We start from the raw sequence: 17405 nt of genomic DNA, 5'->3' as shown, positions 1-17405 counted from the left end.
CCAACCCCCCAGAAATGCAGGAATCTTTTACCCAACTTGGGATTCGAACCCATGACCCCTGAGATGAAGAGTCTCGTGCTCTACTGAATAAATGAATTAATACTACTCCTCTTTTATTACGTTTATTATATGCACTTTAAATGTATGGTTTGGATTAATAAGAATAAATAAACAAATATTAGCAGTAATAATAATAAGAATAAGAATAAATTTTATTTATATCCCACCCTACCCAGCCGAAGTCGGGCTCAGGGCGGCTAACAATAAAATAATACAACATTCTAAAATCATTTCATTATAAAATCAAATCAAATCAAATAAATATTCCAAACCATACCTTGAAAGTAAGTTCTCCGCTCTCTCTCTCTCTCTCTCTCTCTCTCTCTCTCTCTCTCTCTCACACACACACACACACACACACATATATATATATGATTTTATAATTTACATTTCAAAATATTTACTTAAACAACCTTAAATCAATGGCTTCCCTTCTTCATCTGCATATCATCCATCGCCGCATATTTTACATGAATGAAACCATTCAGTAATCCATTGTTACATCCATCAAAACTTATTTACACTGCTGAGTTTATCTTAATGCTCAATGAACACAATTTTCACCCATATATTCAATCAGCTTTTCCCAGCCTTCTTTAAACGTGCTTTCCCAACATCAGGGTCTTTTCCAGGGAGTCTTCTCTTCTTCTGAGGTGGCCAAAGTCTTGGAGCCTCAGCTTCAGGATCTGTCCTTCCAGTGAGCACTCAGGGCTGGTTTCCTGAAGAATGGAGAGGTTTGATCTTCTTGCAGTCCATGGGACTCTCAAGAGTCTCCTCCAGCACCAGAATTCAAAAGCATCTATTCTTTGCCGATCAGCCTTCTTTATGGTCCAGCTCTCACTTCCATACATCACTCCTGGGAAAACCATAGCTTTAACTATATGGACCTTTGTTAGCAAGGTGATGTCTCTGCTTTTTAAGATGCTGTCTAGGTTTGTCATTGCTTTTCTCCCAAGAAGCAGGCATCTTTTAATTTTGTGGCTGCTGTCACCATCTGCAGTGATCATGGAGCCCAAGAAAGTAAAATCTCTCACTGCCTCCATTTCTTCCCCTTCTGTTTGCCAGGAGGTGATGGGTCCAGTGGCCATGATCTTCGTTCTTTTGATGCTGAGCTTCAGACCATATTTTGCGCTCTCCTCTTTCACCCTCATTAAGAGGTTCTTTAATTCCTCCTCACTTTCTGCCATCACAAGTTGTGTCATCTGCATATCTGAGGTTGTTGATATTTCCTCCGGCAATCTTAATAGCTGGAAGCTCAAAAATGAGATCATAGTATCACCGAATTGTAGATTCGATAGGGACACATAGGGACACTTCAACTGAAGATGCCCCCCCCAGATTAAGTGGGGAACCTTTGACCCTCACGATGTTCCTGAGCTATCACCCCGCAAGTGTGGGGTGCAAGTTGTAGCCATCAACATCTGGAGGGTGCAAGGGGTTGGCGTCTCAGACTAGGACCTGGGAGAGACACGAGTTCGAATCCAGTTCATGTGGGTGGCTTCGGCGGCTGGTCACTGCCTCCCAGCCCAACCTACCTCGCAGCGTTGTTGTTGGGGGTTAAATGGGGGGGGAGAGCAACACACAGCCCACCTCAAACTCCTTCGGAGGAAACGCCAGGATGTAAACATACAGAGGTTTCTTTCGCTCTTGCGGGATGCCAGCTTCCACCGCCGCTCGGAGTCCGACAACATCTGGAGGGAAAGCGCTGATTCTTCTCTCCCCCTCCCACAAAAAAACCCCATGCCCTGATCCTTTGCAAGGCTAATTGATCCTTTGGTGGGAATACGGCCCGCAACATCTGGACCCACTCAGCGAAAGGGCAACCAAATATTGAGGTAATTGGTACCGTCTGCGGAGAGCCAAGACGAATTCTGCTTAGTGTCCGTAGCAGCAGAGGGGGAAAGCCTCCTTCTTAGTTGTTCCGATTCTTCCATCCAGGTTAGTATTGTCCACACAGGCTGGCAGCAGACCCGTGAGGGTTTCAGGCAGTGAGCAGCCTCTAGCCAACCCTGTCTGGGGACGGCGGGTTTGGAACCCGGGGCTTTCCACATACGCAGCCCATGCAGAGCGGCGATTCTTCCCTTAAAAACAAAGCAAGATTCCAGTCCTCATGGGGTTGCCAGTCCCCCCCCCCCAGATGCGTCCTCTTTTTCATGGGTAAAATGAGAGTCGTCATAGCGATCCACAGTTAAAACTTGGCCATTGGGTCCTCTTTTTTGCCGTATTCAAAATATGGGAAGCCTAGCCAGGAAGTGAGAGCTGGACCATAAAGAAGGCTGATCGGCAAAGAATAGATGCTTTTGAATTCTGGTGCTGGAGGAGACTCTTGAGAGTCCCATGGACTGCAAGAAGATCCAACCTCTCCATTCGGAAGGAAATCAGCCCTGAGTGCTCACTGGAAGGACAGATCGTGAAGCTGAGGCTCCAAGACTTTGGCCACCGCATGAGAAGAGAAGACTCCCTGGTAAAGACCCTGATGTTGGGAAAGATGGAGGGCACAAGGAGAAGGGGGCGATGGAGGGTGAGATGGTGGGACAGTGTTCTCAAAGCTGCCAGCATGAGTTTGACTAAACTGCAGGAGGCAGTGGAAGACAGGAGGGCCTGGCGTGCTCTGGTCCAGGGGGTCACAAAGAGGCGGTCATGACTAAACGACTAAACAACAACAACAGAGTACAGGACGTCCCCAAAACACAGCAATTACCAAAGGATGTCAGGTCCGTCCATCCCCGACGAGGAAGGGGAGGGATGGGGCAGGAAAACAGTGGAGGAGTCTACACAAATCTGCGACGCAGGCCAAAATATTTCCAGGATCTGTTTTCCGGAGGGATTTCGAGGCTGGCGGAGATGGAGAGCCCCTCTGCAGGGGACCCCCAATTTTCCATCCGTCGTTCTAAATTCTAGCAAAAACCCCCCAGTGGTCCGGAGGACGCCTGCTGTTTTCCTCCCATAGCCTTCCTTCCCCCAGATGCAAGAACCCCCCCCCCAAAACATGTGTTTTAAAAGGGAAAGGTGTGAAATTTTCACACTGGGAGGGGAAAATCTTGGAGCTGCGCTGGAGAGATTATGGGGAGTTTCAGTCCCACTATACCTGTGAAGGATTTTATCACTTTCTCCCTCTATTTTTATTTATTTTCTCCTACTGATCAGGTGTTAAGTTATGCCGGGAAGTGAAACCAGATTTCCAAGGTGTCGGAGACATTTATTCGCTTTTTCTTTTTTCGAATGGCTGGGTTTTACGGCACACCTCTCTCTCTCTCTCTCTCTCTCTCTCTCTCTCTCTCTCTCATTATTGGTACTTTTCAAAACAGCTGGAGGAGACTAGAATTGCAGCGATTGAAATTGCAAACTTTCTCTCCTCTATCCCTCCTATTATTATTATTATTATTATTATTATTATTATTATTATTATTACTACTACTACTATCCCGCCTTTCCCCTCAGACCCAGGAGCCAAAGTCCGCTTGCACAAAGCAACATGGCACAGACAAAACGCAAAAAGCTAAAAACATGTGTGAGATCGTCGCTGGCAAGTAATCAAACGATAACGGAATCCGAGCAATATCGCAAAAAAAAATCTGTTCAAAATGCAGATAACGGTGGCAGTAAAAACATTGCCACGTTTTTCTTTCCTTAAAAGCGGTCGGTTGGAAGAAGAAAGTCTTCATCGGCCGGCAAAAGGACAGCAAGGAAAGAACCAGTCTGGCATTCCTAAGCAGAGAGTTCCAAAGTTGCAAAGTTCCAAAGTTGCCTGATAAGGCCCTGTCCACATTCCCAATAAGGATAAAGCAGCTTTTTCTGTTTTATCCATGTTTTTGTATTTTATCTGCAAGCTGCAGATTGAGCCCTGACCTGGAGAAAAGGCAGGATATTTATTATTATTATTATTATTATTATTATTATTATTATTATTATTATTATTATTATTAGTGTGGCTGCCCCTGTTCTGGCCCCTGCAATCCACAATATCTAGCCATTTTTGTCCCAGTGGGATTTCCCAGTTTGGAGAATTGGGTCTTTTTACCACGAGTGTCTATTTGCAAGGGCATCCATTTGGTTTTACAGTGGTGCCTTGGTTCTCAAACGCCTTGCTACTCGGACAACTTGGAACCCAAACACTGCAAACCCGGAAGTAAGCGTTCTGGTTTGCGAACCTTTTTCGGAAGCCGAACCTGCTCCGTTTTGAGTGTTACGCTTCCGAGCTGAGAATATCGCTGAGGTCTGTCTGTTTTTGCTATTTATTTTGCGTTTTCGTTTCTGCGGCTTTTCCGTTTTGCTTTTGCGACTGTGCGGAACACAGTCCGGCTACTGATGGATGGATCGTGCGGCTGCAGCATTTTATGGATCCATGGTCTCCTTAGTAAAATCCATGTTCAACTGCTGTCTCAGGGCTTGTTTTTAAAAGTCTGGAACGGATTAATCCGTTTTGCATTGCTTTCTATGGGAAACCAGCGCGCCTCGGTTTTGGAACGCTTTGGTTTTGGAACAGACTTCCGGAACGGATTAAGTCTGAGAACCAAGGTGCCACTGTAAATGCAATATCTGCTTTTGTGTTATTAGCTGTTTTCAAAGTGTCTTCAGTTGCGCATCGGCGTGAGATCGCTTAGAAGGCAGTTGAGGACAAAAGAAGGGCAGTTTTGGAATCGCAGAATCGCAGAGTTGGCCGGAACTTAGTCCAACCCCTTGCGATTTAGGAATCTTGTGCCCAACATAGAATCTCGAACCCACAACCCTTAGATGAGACGTTTCATGCGCTACCAACAGTGCCACCCCAGCCTTAATAATCCTAACAGTAATACTGCCAATGATATAATATAATAAAAATATTGGCATCCGTCGGGAGACAACGGACCGCACCTTTAGGAGTGAGGTCAAGCTGCTAAATAAAAATCGAATAATTTGGAAGCTTTCTAGATTTATTTTCTTCTTGCTTTTCCGGACAGAAAGGGATGCGCGAGCAAATTAACATATCTTGCTCCTCCCACTTTCACCTCTGGCCCCGCCCACCAATAACACGCGGCCCCCGAAAACCGCCGAGAAGGGAATGTTGGCCCTCAGTTCCCTCCTCCTGGGCTAGGCCCCCTAAAATAAGCAGAGAGGGCTAACTTACAGTAAGCCTGTTCCTTTCAATGGGTCTACTCTGAGTAGGGCCGCCGTACGCCCAGAATTTCCGGGGATTCGGCAACCGAAAGTTGCGACATGTGAAATTTTCGGCAGCCATTTAAAATTGCTCAAAAACTGGGGTTTTTTTTTTTGAGGGGGTAAGCTCAAGAACTTTGACACACCCACCCACATAAAAAATGGTCAATAACTTTTGTGTCTGGATTTTAACTTCCTGAAATATGGCAACCCTAACTCCGAGTATAACTGGGCTGGGTTGAAGGACCGAGAATTCACAACGTTAAAAAATTGCAAGTGTTAAGAACAGGAAACGGGGAGTGTTTAATGTCATTTTTCAAACAAAAATCTCTCGGAAGCTGCAACAGAGGCAACAGCAGAGAATATTATTATTATTATTATTATTATTATTATTATTATTATTATTCCTGCCTATTTTCCTGCTGGGATTCAAGGCGGCTTACAGACCAAAATGAGATCCCCCAAAACCAGTGGTTTAAAACATTGATGGGCTTAAAACTATACGCATCTATAAAATCTTCCAAGTTCCAAAAGCTTTCCTCGCCACATATATTTAACCCTGCGTTTATTTGAACGGAAACGTCCGCTAATCCCGGGACGTTTATAGTTCTATAAAACATGACGGACATCCCTTTTATGATTTCGGCTTTTATTGCGCCGGACTAGTCCTTTAGAAGGGGGAAAGCAGCCAGATTCTGAACCAACAAATACATGTTTCGGGGGAAATATTCTTATTTTATTATCTATGAGCTTGGCGGATAGAAGGAAGGAAGACAGATCGCAGCCGGTTTGCCAGTCCAATCCAAGTAATTTTATTGTGCTAGCCAAGAGAATGAATGGACTACTTGCGTTTTTTAAGCGTGCATTTTAAGTATTGATCTGACGCACTTCTTGATTTAAAATCTCATGCATCACCTAGACGCGCACCTGCAAAGTACAGTGGTGCCTTGGTTCTCAAACGCCTTGGTTACCAAACGCCAAAAATCCGGAAGTGAGTGTTCCGGTTTTCGACTGTTTTTCAGAAGCCGAACATCCAATGCGGCTGTCAGCTATTGTTTCCGGGGCGCCTGCGCCAATCAGAAGCTGTGCCTCAGTTTCCGAACGTTTTGGAAGTCAAACGGACTTCTGGAACGGATTACGTTTGAGAACCAAGGTACCACTGTATTTGGCTCTTTGGGTTTTGCTATTCATTTTGCGTTTTCATTTCGGAGGCATTTTCGGTTTGTTTGTTTTTGCGACTGCGCGGAACCCAGTTTAGCTGATTTGACTGACTTGACTAACCCTAACCGCTGTGGGTTAAACCACAGAGCCTAGGACTTGCCGATCAGAAGGCCGGCGGTTTGAATCCCCGCGACGGAGTGAGCTCCCGTTGCTCTGTCCCTGCTCCTGCCAACCTAGCAGTTATAAAGCACACCAGTGCAAGTAGATAAATAGGTACCGCTCCGGCGGAAGTTAATCGGCGTTTCCGTGCGCTGCTCTGGTTTGCCAGAAGCGGCTTAGTTAGCTAGGGGGATTTGAGGTAGTCATCTAACAATGATAACAAAATTGGGGTTTTAATAGTTAGGATAAATGTTTGTTTGTTTTTTATATTGTAATGTTTTGTTGTTGTTATGTTTGTTATAAATTTGGAAAAATTAATATTTTTTTTGGAAAAGAAATAAAATGGAATAAGGTCTCCTTCCGAGACTTGGCTCTTGAGAAACACGAGAAAAGTGTCCGTTCCCAAATTGCAGTTCCGCGGATCTGACCCCAGGGATCGCACGACAGCCAGACAAGGTCTGCCATGTCCGACTCGACCGGGGAGTTAATCCGGCCTTCGTGATCTCGGTTAAGTCAGAGGATTTCCAGGTGTTCGGCAGTCAATTCCTAGAATGTGGGATTTAAGGGGGCAAGGGGTCACTATTTGGAGGGGGGTTTCCCCTAACGTTCGACGTCTCCATTTCCCTGGCAAAACGGCAGCGTCGCAGAAACCTAATCCCGACGGAAGCTCGTTTGGACGTCTCGCTAATTGAAGTCAGGAGGGGGAAGGCCGGCCGAAGACAACGAGGTTATGGCCTCGGAGAGAGAGAGCTTACAAGACGTTCTGCATTTTGCAATTTGGGAGCCAAATTAACCTGTGCAACTCCCTGCCTCATGATAACAGGCTTCATCTCTGTGCTGTTTTTCGACACCTCACTTGAAACATTTCCATTGTTTGCTAGCCTCTTGTTATATCAACCTTCTTGCTTTGTCAAGGTGGTAATTTTATTGTCCTGGCCTGAAGAAAACACATTATTATTATTATTATTATTATTATTATTATTATTATTATTATTATACCTGATGCACTTTTTAATGTGTTTCTTAGTCTGTTGTTATTTCAACTTTCAAGAAGACATAAATTGTTGATTTTCCATAGGGGTTATTATTATTATTAATTGATTGATTGATTAAATTTGATGCAAGTTTAAATCTGTTTCTTAGTCTGTCGTTATTTCAGCTTTCTGGAAGCCATAAATTATTGATTTCCCATAGGGGTTAATATTACTTGTATACCGCCCTTCATCCACAGATCTCACCAACTAAAATTACAATAAAAGCCCCCACAAAATACATCCTGGATACATTCCACACATGAGGAGCCACCACAAAAAAGGCCCTGTCTTTTCCAGCTCTTTCAGCTAAGAATCTGGAGACGACAGGCGTCTTCTGCATGCAAAACAGGCCTTCCTCCACCTGCTTCAAGGCCTTAAAAATAAGGTTTCTAGCCCTCGTGGTTCTGGATAAACAGGAACATTGTTGTTGTTGTTTAGTCGTGTCCGCCTCTTTGTGACCCCCTGGACCAGAGCACGCCAGGCCCTCCTGTCTTCCACTGCCTCCCGCAGTTTGGTCAGACTCATGCTGGTAGCTTCAAGAACACTGTCCCACCATCTCGTCCTCTGTCGTCCCCTTCTCCTTGCGCCCTCCATCTTTCCCAACATCAGGGTCTTTTCCAGGGAGTCTTCTCTTCTCCTGAGGTGGCCAAAGTCTTGGAGCCTCAGCTTCAGGATCTGTCCTTCCAGTGAGCACTCAGGGCTGATTTCCTTCAGAATGGAGAGGTTTGATCTTCTTGCAGTCCATGGGACTCTCCAGAGTCTCCTCCAGCACCAGAATTCAAAAGCATCCATTCTTCTTGATGGTCCAGCTCTCACTTCCATACATCACTACTGGGAACATAGGCACTGCTTATACCAAGACACACCTGCAGCTTAGTATTGCCTGCAGTGGCTGGTAGCATCATGCAAAAAAGACCTGGAGACTGAACCCAGAGCCTTCTGCATTCCAAGCAGGTGTCCGCCCCCTTGCTCTTCCTTTGAAACAAACCAAGTCTCCAGTCCTCAAGGGAATAAACGCTTTCGAACGGAGGCCTTTTCCCGGCCCGACCTGAAGTCGCCAGAAATCCAACCTGGTGTCTTCTGCATGCCAAGCAGGTGTCCTCCCACTTGCCCTTCCTTCAAAACAAACCAAGTCTCCAGTCCTCAAGGGAATAAATACTTTCAAACAGAGGCCTTTTCCCGGCCCGACCTGAAGTCGCCAGAGATCGAACCTGGTGCCTTCTACATGCCAAGCAGGTGTCCACCCTCTTGCCCTTCCTTCAAAGTGAACCAAGTCTCCAGTCCTCAAGAGAATAAACGCTTTCGAACGGAGGCCTTTCCCGGCCCGACCTGAAGTCGCCAGAGATCGAACCTCAGGCCTTCTACATGCCAAGCAGGTGCTCTCCCCCCGAGCCACCCAGAGGGGGTCAAGGAAGGGAGCCTTTTCGCCGAAATCCCCCAGAGAGGGCCCAGCTGCGGACGGACACAGGTGTAGCTCTGTCCCGGTGTTCGGTTTCATTCCAGACCCCCGCTTTGTACATGTGCAAAAACTGTGTTTTCCCCCCAAACAAGCTTCTCAGCTGTGTGTTTTTGTGTTGCGACTGTCCCACCAGCAACAAGGAGTTTTTATTGGCCTGCGCTGGCCCATCGCACCCTTTTTTCCCTGGGGTGTGTGTGTGGTTAAAACCCCACCAAACTCCTTGGACAAACCTCTCACCCTGAAGAGGAAATCTAAACTTCCTGTATCAGGAGTGGAGCATTTCTGTGCTTACCAAAGAGAATCACCTCCTGTCTTTTTGGAGCGGGGCGGACGAGATCCGTTCCAAGAACGAAAGCTAAATTTTGCGTTTACAACCCTCAAGGGTCTGGGGTGTGTGTGTGTGTGTAAAATCCACTTTCTCCTTTTCTGCGAGCTGGAGAAAGTTCGGAGGACCGAAACACCAAATTTCGACGGCCGGGAAAGTCCTCCTTGCAGAAATTTAATAGGGCCATCCAGCCAACTAAGGCCTTTTTTTAAAAAAAACAGTGGGAGAAAGAATTAAAATAAAGCTTTTAAGGCTTTTAAAGCAATTTCCCCCCACCCCCTGTTTGGAGAGATTTCTGGCAAAGACCCGAGTGATTTGGCAACGGGCCACAGTTGGAGGATGAGAGTAGGCCACCCTCACGACTTCCTAACATTAATTATTGGGATTAAAAAGAAGAATTCGCTGTTGAGAATTTACTTTGATCAAGATTTCTCATTGTTCTTAAGACAAAGGAGCAGGGTGGTTTTGTGTGTGTGTGAGGATACGGGAGAGATTTGCCCTTGTTTTTGGCGTGTAGGAATATCTCGCCATTTCCAACTTTGCAAGGTTTACACAGGCATTCTTCATTTTCATTCCCAAACTTCCATTTTCCTCTATTGTTTCCCGGGGATCATAAACTCCAATCAACGCAGGGAAGAGACCCGGCCTTCTCTTAGGGAAAAATAAATATATATACTACTGTAAATCACTGTGTATGTACGCCAATGACCCTCCCAAACAAACAATAAATATATATGTTTCATGGACAGCAAAGAGCGGATAGAGATTCTCCACTACTTTGAACCTAGGGGATCCAGCGGATTATCTCGCATCCTCCGCTATGCAGTAAGAAGACTGATTCTCTCACATTACCAGAAAATTATATTATTATTCTGGAAGCAAAGAATTGCCCCCTCTCCGGCGGAAATGCCCTACAGAAAGTTGAGATGTGTGGATTGCTATTATTATTATTACGAGGTGCAGAGTATATATTTTTAAACAGGACATTTTTTGCTACAAAGTTTGGCCCCAGGGATCTGCGAGGTTTGACGAAAGGTCTCTCTATAAGAACGCAACGCTGAAAATAAAAGTGTTTCAGGTATAAGAACGATAAATCCAGAGCGAAGCAGCAGAGATCTGTCTGGGGGATTATATGAGAGATACAGAAAGCAAGAGATCTCAGTCCTATGGGATTCTATGGGGCTTTGAATTCTTTGGCGGGTGCGTAGATTTTTACTCTTATACTCTAAGGCTTCTGGAGGGTGTACGGTAAATTGCAGGGTAGGATTGGCCCAGGATTTAATGTGCATTAGTCATTATCGCTTTGGGAAGTTCTGGGTTTTGGAGAGGGAATTGTTCTCTTCTGACGGACTGCAGTAAAATTAGGACTGATTAACCATTTTGATCCGGCCTCAAAAGTTGATGCCAATTTTCCACTTTTCATTCCAAGTTCCTGCCCCCCTCCCAGAAAAAATATTGTTTTTTGGGGGTACTGTTATATGGATTTTTTAAACACGCATATACAGGAATAAAGAACAGGTCCTGGGACGGACGTGCCTTTTGCAGGGGTTTTGTGACTGGCAGAAACTATATATAGGAAGGTTGCACGAAGGAATTTTATTCTTACCGGAAAAGGGGAGAGAGAAAATGAATCGCAAAGCGGAAGGCGATTGCTTCAAAACAGCAGGTTTAAGGAAAAAAGAAGAACATTTGCTATTTCTGGGTTGTAACGAGGCTGGGTTGGGTTTCAGGTTTTTAGATACTCTTTCCCCCAACCCAAAAATAATCAGGGAGAGAAATTTATCTCCAATACATGAGGACTGAGGTCATTATTCGGAACATGCAACAGGTTTGATTCTGAGGTTTGGGGCACCAGCTTGCGGGTCCCTATCCTGACACTTTCTGGTGTGTGAAAAACAGAGAGTTTTCTTCACCTGGTTTAAAAAGAGGGACGGCTTAACTCCACTCCCTTTGTTGTCTGGCTTTGACACACACACACACAATTTTTGGTGCTATCCTTTCTCCCTTCACCTCCTCTCCCAAGGGTTAAAAATAATAAATAAAACAATTCGTGTGTGTGTGTGTGTACACAAACACACACACAAAACACAAGCACACAAAACCCTTGGCCTGTCTTGGCCACCCACAGCCTGCACAGCAAAATTAAGGAAGACCTCACTTTCCTTTCCTCTTAACACAAGTGAATTTCCTGACGAGGACAAAGACGCAAAGGAGAGGGGGGGTGTCTTTCAATATGCCCCTCTCCCTACCGGTTTTTCTAACCACTGGCATGCTTAGGTTTATTTATTTTTTAATGCGTTTTTTTGGGAAGGGGGTGGGCAGCGTGGGGAGAGAGGATTCCGAGCTGGTAAATAAAAAAATAAACAAACCAAGCCAGAAAGCAAACTCTGTTGGAACAGCGGAGATGTGAAGTCTTTGGAGGTGAAGATCAAATTCAAGCATTGAGGGGGTTTGCGGAAGAGATGGGGAAGGTGGCCCTGGATTTGGCAGACCCCCCCTCCCCACATTGAAACACCCCCCTTTTTTCCTAAATCAATGCCCACCCAACCTCAAAAACGCACGCCTAAGTTTGCCACGCGCAGTTACCCTGAAAGGTGGTTTATAATTTTTGAGAGAGGGAGTGAAGGAGGAGGAGGAGGAGGAAGAAGAAGGAGGAGAGAGGGAGGGAGATTCGGAGCCGGGGTGGGGAAGGAATTAATCCCTAGGCGTTTTAAAGGAGAGACAGGGAGAAGATCTTTAAAAATTGCGCTTTCTCTCTCACGCAGAGAGAAAATCACTGCGCTTCGAAACTCCCGGTGGCGCTTTCCCTTCCAATCTCTTATTTATGGGACTTTTTGCCTGGCACGGCTTAGATTCATCCCTCCAGCCCCCCACGACCAAAAATAATAATCAATTTTCTTGTTAAAAACAGGTATTACAAGGGCTGGCATTAGCCTTTTTCACCTTCCCAAGCTGAACTACGCAGTGCCCCTCTTAAATAAAAATAAGGACACACATTCCCAAAGAAGACCTTTGGGCATCTGTTTGTTTCTTAAGTTGAAGAGGCTGCTTTTTAAAAAGTATTTAAATAGCCACGGTTTCCTGTGCCCCCGCTCCGCAAAGAAAAGGAAACAAACGCGCCCATCACCGTCGCCTCCGGGCGCCCAACTTCTTAATTCCCCCATCTATTGCAATTCCGGCTGCGCCAGGCGCCCATCTGCCCACCAGGAATAAAATAAACGAATAGATAGATAGATTAGAAATTACGCAGGAGAGATTCCGCAGGGCTGTACTCACACATCAGGGAATCCACTCGGAGGAGAATCCACAGGCACAGAACAAATACTTTGCTCATGATGCAGAACATTTAAAAAAACACCTATATATATATAATGAAATGGGGAGGAAGAAAACGCAGTCCCTTCTCTTATTCTTCCCTGAGAGTTGCTTCTTAAAAAAAAAAAAAAAAAGCGCAGCTAGATAGATAAGGGTTTTTTTTCCCTGCCCCCAAAGCTTTTTTCCTCCAAAAAAAGAGGAGAAAATTAAGGAGCGACAAACAAGAGATTTCCTAAGCAAGTCTGAACAGTTCAACTTGACAAGTTCCTTAATGCGCTTTTTACACCCCGCCTATCCCCGCCCCTCTGGGCTTTTTATTATTTTTTTGGGTGGCGGGGAGAGTCAATGAAGTTGAAATTAGCAAGTCCTTTTCTGAAACGGACCTGCAAGGCGAGAGAGACCCTCCTGGAGGCGCGTCCCATCTTTTTGCAAAGAGGGGCGTCTCTCTCTCCAAATCTCCCCACCCTAAACCCCTTTTTCTCCTCCCGCAAAAAAACCACCTCTCCTTTTTTTTTTTTAATCCTGGCTTGTTGCTCAATCAGCAAGCTGAAAAGATCATTTCTGACTCAGGGCAATAAATACCTACTCAACTCCCCCCCCCGCCCCGCCCTAATCCTTTTGGCTCATCTATTGAAAACTGCTTTCTTTTGTAAGGAAAATCATTTCTTTCTTGGGGAGCTGGGGGAGAAATCTCGAAAGGGAAAAAAAGGTCTTTCTCTCTCTCGTGCGCAAACACCCCCGTTGTGTTCTCCGCGCAGTGGCTGAGGTGAGTAATACTGGAGGGGGGGCGCAGTCCAGTCTTGCAACCCACTGAAACCCCCTCTGACCTCAGCAAGACAGGAGAACCGGACACCTGGGTTTATTCGCGTGCCAATGCAGTTCGAAGAAGCTTTCCAGCGCAGGGCGAAAACGTGCGCGCGCGTGTGTTTTTTTTGGTATGTCTAAAGCTTGATTTTTCTTTTTTTCTTTTCATGGGGCTCACTCAACTGTGCAGGCTTCAGGGTTGCGCAGGGCTCCGCCGCAGGCGTTGCCGAAGAGTTCTGTGTGACTTTAAAAGCTTGCAAAGTGGTTTGGCCTTCCTCTTTTCCGCCAAACCCCTTATTCTGCATCGATATAGCTAACTTCAGGGACCCGTCCATCAACAAGCACCCCCAAAATTGAAAGGTAAAGGAAAAGAATATCTCAGGGTGAAAATGGGTCGTTTTTTCTTCTTCTCCAGTATTCAGGACTTGTGTCGAACTTGAAATCTACCCCAGCCCAGAGGTTCCTGGAATGGGGGGCGCCCCCCCTCTCAATCTCTCTCTCTCTCTCTAATTGGGCAGATTCATCTTTGTCAGCCCTTGAGTAGCACAGGGCTGGACGAAGAGTTCTGAGTAAGTTAAAAGGTTGCAAATTGCTTCGGTTTCCCTCCCTCCCTGAAAACCTTCTGCCTCCACATACCGGTTGCTAACCTCAGGAAACCTGTCCCATAAAAAAAAAAAAATGCAGATAAACTTGGCTTTTAGAATCACACAGAGATCGGTCATTGAGTCGGTAGACCACGAGACACTTGATCTCATGGTTGTGGGTTCAAGTCCTGAAATTCCTGCAGGGTTGGGATAGATGGCCCACGGGGTCCCTTCCAACTCTACAATTCTATGAGGCCTAGGAAGTACCCCCTGTTTGTGCCAAGGAACTTAACTGGTCCGCAAGGAATTTCCCATACAACGTTTTAAGTGTGTTGTAAATGTATTATACAAATGTGACACTAGATGGCGCTGGTGAGCTAAGGGCAAATTCCATATATATTTTCAAACGGTGGGGTTTTTTTGTTTGTTTGTTTGCTTCCATATCTCAGTTGCTCGAAACCGCAGGCGGGGAGAGTTGCTCTTGTTTCAAATCCTGCTTTTTGTTTTCCTGTTGGGGCAACTAGTTGGCCACTGTGAGAACATGCGGCAGCTAGACTGGGGACTGGGAGCGGCCGCCGAGACCACATAACACCGGTCCTGAAAAACCTACATTGGCTCCCAGGACGTTTCCGAGCACAATTCAAAGCGTTGGTGCTGACCTTGAAAGCCCTAAACGGCCTTGGTCCAGTAGACCTGAAGGAGCGTCTCCACCCCCATCGTACATCCCGGACACCTGGGTCCATCTCCCGAGAGTCTTCTGGCGGTTCCCTCCCTGCGAGAAGTGAGGTTACAGGGAACCAGGCAGAGGGCCTTCTCGGTGGTGGCGCCTGCCCTGTGGATCACTGTGGATGGTGACAGCAGTCATGAAATTAAAAGACGCCTGCTTCTTGGGAGAAAAGCGACCTTAAAAGGCAGCGTCTTAAAAAGCAAAGATATCACCTTGCCGACAAAGGTCCGTATAGTCATAGCTATGGTTTTCCCAGTACAGTGGTACCTCAGGTTAAGTACTTAATTCGTTCCGGAGTTCCGTTCTTAACCTGAAGTACCACTTTAGCTAATGGGGCCTCCTGCTGCCGCCACGCCGCTGGAGCACGATTTCTGTTCTTATCCTGAAGCAAAGTTCTTAACCTGAAGCACTGTTTCTGGGTTAGCGGAGTCTGTAACCTGAAGCGTATGTAACCCGAGGTACCACTGTAGTGATGTATGGAAGCGAGAGCTGGACCATCAAGAAGACTGATCGCTGAAGAATGGATGCTTTTGAATTCTGGTGCTGGAGGAGACTCTTGAGAGTCCCATGGACTGCAAGAAGATCCAACCTCTCCATTCTGAAGGAAATCAGCCCTGAGTGCTCACTGGAAGGACAGATCCTGAAGCTGAGGCTCCAAGACTTTGGCCACTTCAGGAGAAGAGAAGACTCCCTGGAAAAGACCCTGATGTTGGGAAAGATGGAGGGCACAAGGAGAAGGGGATGACGGAGGACGAGATGGTGGGACAGTGTTCTTGAAGCCACCAGCATGAGTTTGACCAAACTGTGGGAGGCAGTGGAAGACAGGAGTGCCTGGCGTGTCCTGGTCCAGGGGGTCACGAAGAGGCGGACACGACTAAACAACAACAAAAGTCCTCATAATTCTGAATGGAGGACTGATTTAACTAGAAATCTTGCCTTGCACCGAATAAGATCATCGGTCCACCTGTCTCAAACTTCCAGACCAGGGTTTCTGTCTCTCTTGTCCCCTTAAACCTGGCACCCTCCACAGGCCAAAGGTCTGAGCTACAGCCTTTCCCCATCCTCACTTTCCAGGGTGCTTCTAGGCATGAACAGAGTTCTACACACACACACACACACACACACACACACACACACACACCTTTGCCGAGTAAACGCAGCCAGGCCGGAAAGCTGGCTTTGCAGTCTGCAAGGAACCCAAAGCGAGAAAAACGGCTTGAACGACAATGAGCAAATTTCCAGGAAGAAAAGGGAGTAAAATTTGGTGCGAGGCGGGCAGACAATTGTTTGTAAGGTCAGGCAATGACAGTCTCCCTTTTTTTTTTTTTTTTTGCAAAAACCGCTTGTGCACGGTTTATCCTGGGGGGGCCAGTTTGGTGCAATACACACCCACTGAGTCACCCAGCTGCCGGGAATATGTGTTAGTGGCTATTTTCTCTTCTCTCGACCTTTCGCCGGATGAATCACCCATCCCACACCAAGCAGCAGAAATCTCGGACGAGGAGTAAAACCTCCCAGCCGAGTTATTCTCTTTAGCCAGGCCTCAAAAGAGGAACCACCCCCCTGCTTCCAAAATAAAAAATTAATATTAGAATGGGAGACGAACGATGAAGAGGTAAAATCAGTTATGATTAAATGGGCACAAGATGTGGGCCATAACATTGGAAGATTGGGAAAAATTATGGAAAACCGATTTAAAATTTACAGATTGTTCCCTATTGAAGGAGAATTACATGGAGATGATGTACAGATGGTATACGACGCCAGTGCAGTTAGGGAAAATGTGCAAAACTAGTTCAAATATATGTTGGAAGTGTAAGGAAAAGGAGGGGACATTTTATCATATGTGGTGGGATTGCAAGGTAATTAAAACATTTTGGGGAAATGGTATACAACGAATTGAAGAAAATGTTCCACTTAACATTTGTTAAAAAACCTGAAGCATTTTTATGAGGGATTGTAGGGAAAGATCTGCAAAAAAAGCTGAAAAACATCTTCATGTATGCGACAACGGCCGCAAGAGCTTTAATAGCACAAGGATGGAAGACTGAAGAAACCCCAACTAAAGAATCATGGCAAGAAAAATGGACGGACTATGCAGAACTGGCAAAACTGACATACAAGCTACGGGACAAGGATAACTGTGACTTTAAAGATGAATGGGAACCCTTTACAAAGTATTTGAAGACGCAACAAAGCGAACGGGACTCCTTGGCTGGCTTTGAATTCACAAACCTTTTATTGATAATAATCAGATAAATAGTTTGAGGATCTGTACAACTGATCTAGGAGTCTTGGTTGACCACAAACTTGACATGAGCCAACAGTGTAACGGAAAGATGGAGGGCGCAAGGAGAAGAGGACGACAGAGGACGAGATGGTGAGACAGTGTTCTCGAAGCTACCAGCACGAAGAGGCGGACACGACTAAACCACTAAACAACATCAACATGCGTGGAAAGTAGCGACCGGAACGGGAAGAGCATGAAGGCTCTTGATCTCAGGGTTGTGGATTCGAGTCCCACGTGGGGCAAAAAATATTGCAGGGGGTTGGACTAGAGAACCCCTGGGTGTCCCGTCCCCCCCAAAGCTACTATTCTAGGATTCAGAGTCAATATATCAGCCAAGAGGGGTCCATGTTC

At 46.0% G+C, this 17405-nt stretch overlaps 1 protein-coding gene across 2 annotated transcripts in view; it reads right to left on the bottom strand.

Annotated features, from left to right (window-relative positions):
- Nucleotides 1–13120, bottom strand: part of CRLF1 (cytokine receptor like factor 1) — a 30035-nt gene extending 16915 nt beyond the window's left edge. The window contains exon 1 of one of the 2 annotated variants that reach the window (XM_081177947.1): nt 12611–13120. In XM_081177947.1, coding sequence (XP_081034073.1) covers nt 12611–12680 — 70 coding nt within the window. In that variant the 5' untranslated portion in view covers nt 12681–13120. The remainder of the gene's footprint in view (nt 1–12610) is intronic. The other variant, XM_081177946.1, reaches the window with a different exon arrangement.
- Nucleotides 13121–17405: the final 4285 nt, after the last annotated feature.

The sequence above is a fragment of the Podarcis bocagei genome (genome assembly GCF_964188305.1).
Source record: "Podarcis bocagei genome assembly, chromosome: 18".
NCBI lineage: Eukaryota > Metazoa > Chordata > Lepidosauria > Squamata > Lacertidae > Podarcis > Podarcis bocagei.
This window is presented reverse-complemented; position numbering and strand designations above follow the sequence as displayed.